This window comes from Manacus vitellinus, unplaced genomic scaffold (genome assembly GCF_001715985.3).
Source record: "Manacus vitellinus isolate BGI_N305 unplaced genomic scaffold, ASM171598v3 scaffold_97_pilon, whole genome shotgun sequence".
In the NCBI taxonomy this organism is placed as follows: domain Eukaryota; kingdom Metazoa; phylum Chordata; class Aves; order Passeriformes; family Pipridae; genus Manacus; species Manacus vitellinus.
In genome coordinates, this window is record NW_021940906.1 from 555,275 (window position 1) to 562,710 (window position 7,436).

General features: G+C 57.8%; 1 protein-coding gene across 1 annotated transcript in view; it reads left to right on the forward strand.

Annotated features, from left to right (window-relative positions):
• The first annotated feature begins 771 nt into the window (after nt 1–771).
• Nucleotides 772–7,436, forward strand: part of MYL9 (myosin light chain 9) — a 7,382-nt gene continuing 717 nt past the window's right edge. The window contains exons 1-3 of the mRNA XM_029965313.1: nt 772–841; nt 5,980–6,183; nt 7,211–7,403. Of these exons, the coding sequence (XP_029821173.1) occupies nt 6,000–6,183; nt 7,211–7,403 (377 nt within the window). The 5' untranslated portion in view covers nt 772–841; nt 5,980–5,999. The remainder of the gene's footprint in view (nt 842–5,979; nt 6,184–7,210; nt 7,404–7,436) is intronic.

The following is a 7,436-nucleotide window of genomic DNA, read 5'->3' on the forward strand; positions in this document are numbered from 1 at the left end:
AGCGGAGGGAGCAGAGGGAGGCAGCTCCGCCGCTCCTCCAGGTCTGCGGTGCTGGAGCTGATGCCGAGGTCAGCCCTGGGACCGGGGTTACTCGGCGGCAGGAGGATTCCCGGTGAGCCCTGCCGGGCACCCTCTGCCCGGGAAGCCTCTTGCCAGGCCCGGCAGGCGTGTCCGGGCGACGGCAGGTGAGGATCGTTCCTGAGCCAGGCTCTGGGGAACTGTCCGCAATGCCTCGGAGTTGGGACATCCCAGCTTCCCTGGCATGGCACAGCTAGAGGAGCAGATCCTGCCGCCCGCGGTTGCACACGCGTCCTGGTCTGTGAGAACTGTTCCTGTCTGGAACATCTGCTTTTCCCCCGAGTCCTTTTGCTGATGGCCAGAGGCAAGATCTGGATGCATGCGTGATGCTCCAGAGATCTCCCCAGTGACCTGGGAGCAATGTCAGGCAATAAACTGCTGTAAGGCAGAAAAGCCTTATTTAGCTCATTTTCCTCAGCCTTAAACGCAGAGGGATGTTGGTTTTTTTAGCCTTTCCCATGAAAACATAAGGTCCTCTTGGCTTCCCTCCCGGCATGCCCTTTTGGTACAAAATGTTTCAACTGTGATAAAAGCCAGGGATACTCTAAAACGTGGATGTGTAGGAGAAGGCGGCAGCTGGAGCAGCATTCTTTGGAGTGGAACATCCCCAAGTGTCAACAACCACCGCTGCTGACCAAAGATGGTTGGGTTCCTTCAGTTGCTGGAATTTTTTTCCTTTCTCTCTGGCAGGCTCTGTGCGCTGTAGGAGGAGTTTGTGGTCACCTCCCCCTCGGAGGCGCTGCGGCCAGATTTCCCTGCCGAGGTGAGCCTTAATTCCCTGGGAAAATACCAAGCCCTGGTCAGGGCATGTTATGCTGCTGGCCCAAGGCCATGAAGTCCTTCAGCCCTGTGGTCCATTTCCCAGCCTCCTGAGCATCAGAAGGTGCTGGGTGTTGGGTCCTTTGCATACTGAGGTTGCCTGTGCACAGGCTTCTTCTCGTGGAGGCTGCAGAAGGCTTGCTGTTTGGAAGGGTTTGCATGTGCCACATGGGCACTGGGCAGTCCTTGTTCCCTAAACTTGGCAGGAAGGAGCTGGTCCAGAAATGTTCTGCTGAACTCGAAGCCGAGCTCCACAGCTGTGCATGGGCCTGGAGAGGTCCCCAGTGTCTGGTGAGAACTCAGGGAGGGCTGGGATGAACTCTGCCTCCCGGGGGTCACTGCATGCTTTGCTCTGCCTCCTGACTCCTGCCCTGCTCCTTCCTTGCTGGCATCAGTGCTGGTGGCTGTGGCTGGAATGGAGACATAGCTCAGGGCTCAGGTTCTGCTTTCTCTTCACCTCCAAGCCCCCTTTGCCCATCTCTAATAAGGCAATAAAAGTAGCAGAATGGCAGCTGCCTCCACTCCTACAGTGTTGAGCGGACCGGGGACTCCTCACGCAGCTCCCGGAGCCTCTGGCTGGCAGTGTGGCTCCCCTGGCACCAGAACCTGTTGCTCAGTGGAGCTGAGCAATGCCACATCCCAAGTGCATCCTGAGAAGGGCTGTGTTGGAGGAAAGGGGTAGTTTAACAACAAATTAGGCAGGGAAGATGAGCTGCTGCCTGCTCTTCCTCCAGTGTGACCCCCTGGTCCATGTGTCCCGCTGTCTTGCAAGGCAGGATATCTGCTCAGAGGCAGTCCCAGTGCTGGGAGAGGTGCCTGCAGATGGCAAAGCTTTGCAGGTGGAATGATACCCTGGCTGCAGCACTGCCCTGCAGTGTCCTGTGCCACAGTGGGATGCTGCAGGGCACCACCTCGCCCCTGCTGGCCCTCATGCCACCTTGGGAGAGGGGGTGGCAACTGCTGCCTGTGCAGGGCTGTCAGGGGCTGAGATGTGGGTGGCTGTGTGTGGTGGAGGGCCCGTCCTTGCCCACCAGTGAACATGGCTGTGTCATGGCTTGCTAGGACTTGCAACTTCTTTTGGAAAGTGGCATTGGGCAGAGATTTAACCACAGTCCCCCTGAGGAGCCATTGTTCACCCTGCAGGGGTGTCCCTTGGGACAGCCCAGGCTGTTGGAATCACTTTTTCCCCTCCCTGACCAAAAGCATCCAGCACACCGTGCCTCTCACTGCCCAGTGGAGCTGGGTGGAGTGGGTGATGTCCCTGCCCAGCTGTGCCAGGTGGCAGCAGGCAGGACGGAGGAGGATGGGGATGGGATGGGGCTGCCTGCCCTGGCAGCACTGCCATGTCCCTTTGGTTGTCCCACCCTCCCCAGCGTGGCCTGGAAGCAGCACCAGGATGGAGTTGCTTGTTTGTTTTTTACCAAGGAGAAAACACATGGCAATTTATATTTCTGATAACTGTGGATCTTTTCCTCTTTCTCTTTAAAAGTAAACTGTTTACTAATTTCTGAACTCTTTAAGCCAGCCCCATGGTCCCTTGGGTCTGGCTCTCAGGTGGGGGAGGCACAAGCCTTGTGGTACAGGAGGCTGGGAGATGGTCTTGGCAGGAGCAGTGGCAGAAGGACAAGGAAATAAGAGCAGCTAGTGATGGGGTGACTTTGGGATCAGACCAGCACATGGCTTTGTGGTGTCACTCCAGCACTCACCTCCTCAGCTCTGCTGCCCAAGATCTGCAGCTCCTGGGCTGGAGCAGTGCTGGGATGGGGCTTTCAGTGGGGGTCAGCAGAAGCAGGACCAGTGTCAGTGGGTTTCCCTCTTGCTGCAGAGGAAGCTGAAGGTTTGGTGGTGCACCATTTATCTGAGCTGAATCCATGCCAGCATGCAGGGCATCAGGGCTGGGCGTTCCCTGAAACACTCTCAGCATGGGGATTTGGGGAATCCCGGAAAGCATGGCCTCGAGGACCAGGGCAGCATGTGGGAGTTTTACCCCAGTCAAACCAGGTCTCACTGCGGATCCCTTCTATCTCATACACAGGAACCTTTCCCCACACCGACCCAAAAAAGTCCCTTCCCAAGTCCCAGCCAGCCCAAGGAAGCTGTCTAACAGCAGAGGTAGAATGACTGAGCTGGACCTGGGGACTGAGCATCTTTCCAGGGCATATTTTGGATCAAACAGCAGATCCACATGCTGTTAAAATCGTACTTGATCCCCTTAAGGAGCACCATCTCTCTGGAGAGGTCTCAAGCTGGTTACAGCCAGGGCAAGGTAAATATTTGGATAAGATTAATTCCTGTGGTGAGATCAAAACTCCTGCTTATTTCTCTAGTCTTCTGCTAATAATTCTGCTAATAATTTTGTGTGTTTTGAAAGTGGAGCCCAGTGCCGTGGGCCAGCTGCAGAGCTTTTATTGCTGGTTCTGATGGCCTGGTAGAGCTGAGGTGTTGAACTGAGCTTCACCGCACTGCTGCTGTGGGGTGTCATCCTGGGGATGTCACTGGCATGTGACGGTGCCTGGCAGGGCTGTCCTGCTGCAAAGAGCTTTATGGTGCAGTAGTGCCAGAGGAAGCAGTGGGCAGAGATGGGCTGGGGGGGGTGAGGTCTCCTGGCCACCCTGTGTGGGCACAGCTGGGCTCCCAAGTCCTGTTGCTCCCCTTGGCTAGCCGGTGACAAATGTCTCTTTCCTGGTGGGCACTGGGAAAGGATGTAGGGTTAGGAGGATGGTGGGGTGATTCGATGGCTGCTGTCAGGTGTTGGGTGCAGTGCAAGAGAGGGGGCTGAGGGCAGTGTGGATTCCATCCCAGTGCCACAGCCACTGGGGAATATGAGGGACAAGGGAGGACTGTTTCCTGGGGACTGTTTCCTCCAGGCACCTCCCCTGCAGTTAAAGGGCCATGCTTGGGTTTGGTGGATGCTCCCGCAGTGGGATGGGACTGTTGTCGGGGTGAGGGAAGAGTCCCCAACCCTGTCTGAGCTTGGCTGGTTGCCAAGGTGTGTATAACTGGGATTTGGCACTGCCTACTGCCCCTGGAATGTCCTTCCAGCACAGCCCAGCTAGGGGAGCCTGGGGACCACAGAAGGCTGGGGACCAGGCCGGTGGCTGCACCAGCCCCTGCCTCTGCTCCCCCTTGAAAGAGTATAGCAGGAGGGAAGGGAGAGAGCTGGAAAGAGAGTCCAGTGTGGGGGGCAATGGGGAAGCTTTGGAAGGGCAGGGGAAGGCTGTTTTTGTTCTGCCCTGGTCCGTGCCAGTGCCAGAGTCCTGCTGGAAGGGGTGCTCCCCAAAGGTCCACAGTCCCCCTGAGGCAGCACTAAGGACCCTGATGGGAAGCAGATCCCAGAGCAGCCAACCCGGGGGGTCCAGGCCTGCAGGATGGTCTTGGCCCACAGCTCACTGGGGGTGTTGCTTTTTGTTGCTTCATGTGGCATGACGTGGCTCCTGAATTGCTCTGTCCCAGGGCAGGGCAGGAGCCCAGGTCCCTGCTGCCCACCAGGCATGGGGCACACAGAGCACAGGACTGATACTCTGCTCTTCCCCTGGAATTCCTTCATAATCCATTAATTTACCATTGCCCCCACAGCTGCTCCCCAAACCAGACGCTGGCCCAGATGAGGAAACTGAGGCCCAGGGCTGTGTGTGAGGGAGGAATGGCTGCAGCAAGCACAAGGGCTTGGAGCAGTGAAGCTTCCCTGGGCTGACCTCGGGCCAGCCTGTACCGCAGGACCATCCCAGCCTGTCCCACAGGACCATCCCTCTGCCAAGCTGGGCTTTGCTGGCATCCTGCTGAGTTATGCCTGGCAAGATTCCCCTGGGAGAAGCCTGAGCATTCTCCTCTCAGTCAGTGTAGGTGGTTGCTGGGTATACTGAGCACGCCATACAGACCCATTTTGAGTCCCCAGCATCCACAGTGCAGGGTGTCCCAAACACTGACTGCATCCCTCAGCCTGGTAATGTGGGGATATCACCAGCCCCCTGCTCAGAGACTGTGAGGGAGCCTGGGTGCCATCCCAAGGTGGTAGTGGGCTCTGTGCTCTATTCCTGTTCCTGCTGGGGGCTGGAACCCCCAGCTTGGAAGGATGAGGTAGGTTTTCCTGCCTTGGTGGTGCTTGCAGTCCACATGGTCCCTTTGCCATTGCCCATGGTACACGTATTGCCCCAGCTGTGTTCCCAAAGGTCTGTCTGTCCCACTGCTGTGTTCCCAAAGGTCTGTCTGTCCCACTGCTGCCTTCCCTGGGCTCTCCTCTTCTCCTGGCATTCATTAACTGTAACAAGAGCACCAGTGCTCAGCGTCCCCACAATCCTGGTACTGCTTGGCCTCTCTCCCCTGCCCTGCAGGGGCTCTGTAGCCCCTTGAGGTTAATAGTCCCCTCTCCCCTCTGCTTCAGGGCCCTTCCCATGGGCTCCCCAGGCAGGGTGGGGGGCACCTGGGCAGGGAGAGCAGTGGCAAGTGGCCTTTGACCTGGCAGGAGGTGGGATGGATGGATGGATGGATGGATGGATGGATGGATGGATGGATGGACAAAGGGGGATGGGAAGCACTGGTATGTGAGGAATGTGCCCATAGCAGATAACCCCTTCCTGCTGGGTGCTAGGGCTGCTTCTCTGCCACAACATGGAGGGTTTGAGGTAAACCCACCAATCCAGGAGCTGGGCTGGGGCTTGGGAGAGCCCTGCCAGGGTGAGGGGAGGCTGGAGGGGCATGGCCATGATCTACCCAAAATGGCCAGACACCCATCCCCATAGCCCCCTGGGATGGCACCCAGATGGGTGCTGGGCTGGGCATCTCTCCCTGTGCCCATAAGCAAAGGGGACAGGCAGCAAGTGGGCTTGGGGGCTGCCTGCAACCCCTGGGGAACAGCCCTGGGGAAGGAGTGCTAGTGGGCACTGCCTGCGCTGGGACTGCCCAGGGGACTTATCAGAGCCCAAGTCTTGCCTGTCCCCATGTCTGAGCATGTGACCTCCTTATCTCCCTGTTGCCAAACTGTGTGACAGCCAGGGAAACTGAGGCATGGGATTGGGGCTGCCAGAAGTCTTATGTTCCTGCCCCTACTCCAGTGCTCCAGCCTCCTGATGCTCCTGTCCCCAGGTACCCCCCCAGCTGCCAAGATGTCCAGCAAACGTGCCAAAGCCAAGACCACCAAGAAGCGCCCCCAGCGCGCCACCTCCAATGTCTTCGCTATGTTCGACCAGTCACAGATCCAGGAGTTCAAGGAAGCCTTCAACATGATTGACCAGAACCGTGATGGCTTCATCGACAAGGAGGATCTGCACGACATGCTGGCTTCCCTTGGTGAGGAGGCCCTGCCCTCGCAGCCCCTCTGCTCCCAGCATCTCCTCAGGAGTAGGGGGAACTGCTGGGTGACCTAATACCCACACCCAGTGCTGGAGACCAGCTGTGGTGGGATGCTCCAAAACCTGCAGGGGAATTCTCTGCTGGCACCAGCTGACCACAGAAAGTGCATTTGTGAGACACCCAAGGGCAGCAGCTCGGTGTGCTGCTTTTACAGCCGTGCTCACCAGAAGTGAAGAGACCCTTGGGGCTGGAGAAGCTCTGCCTTGGGAGGGAGCACGAGCTGCAGGCAGAATACGTCACCTGAGGTTGTCCCTTCCTGTTGCTCTCATCTGGGGTAACAAAGGCTAGTTCCCATGCTGGTGTGATACCTCGACTGGTTGAGACATGCAGGTCTGTCCCCACACCCCACCTGGAGCTTGTTTTCCTTTGCTGCAGACCGTGCCTCCCTCCTCCTGCTCCCAGCCGTACCTTCACTGCACTTTGGGAGGTCTGTCAATGATTGACCTGGCAGCCAAACCTGTTCTGGAGGTCCTGGCTGGCCCTGGGAGGAATCTCCCTCCTCTCATTGAGCTGGAGCTCTGGGAGCAGAGAGGGGCCGGTGCTGGGGGCACAGACCTCAGTAGAGGAGGTTAAACCACGATAGGACAGGGGCTGGGGACATCAGCAGCATGAGGCTTGTGTGGGGACATTGCTGCCTCTCTCCATGGGGGGGCTGGGTGTCAGCTGCCAGGGGAGTGGGAAAAACCATGGGTTTCGTTCCCAGTAACCCCTAAATTAATTACTGCATCTCCCCCAAGGCAGAGCTTGGTTACAGATTTGGATTATAGCATGGAGGGAGATGCTGAGGGGGGAGCACTGGGCACTGCAGAAACCCCCTCCCCATGTTTATGGGGTGGTGAACAAGAGCCAGCAAATTAATTTGCAATGAAAAAAAGCCCCATCCAGCTGAGTGCATGGGCTGGCCGTTGCAATGGGAGCTGGGGGAACAGGGGCCTGCACCCACACCCCTGCCTGTGTCCCACAGGGAAGAACCCCACCGATGAGTACCTGGAGGGGATGATGAGTGAGGCGCCGGGGCCCATCAACTTCACCATGTTCCTCACCATGTTTGGGGAGAAGCTGAACGGTACTGACCCAGAGGACGTGATCCGCAACGCCTTCGCCTGCTTCGATGAGGAGGCGTCAGGTACAGCAGGGCCCTGCATGCAGCCCCTCGGGCATGCAGCCCCTCGGGCATGCAGCCCCTCGGG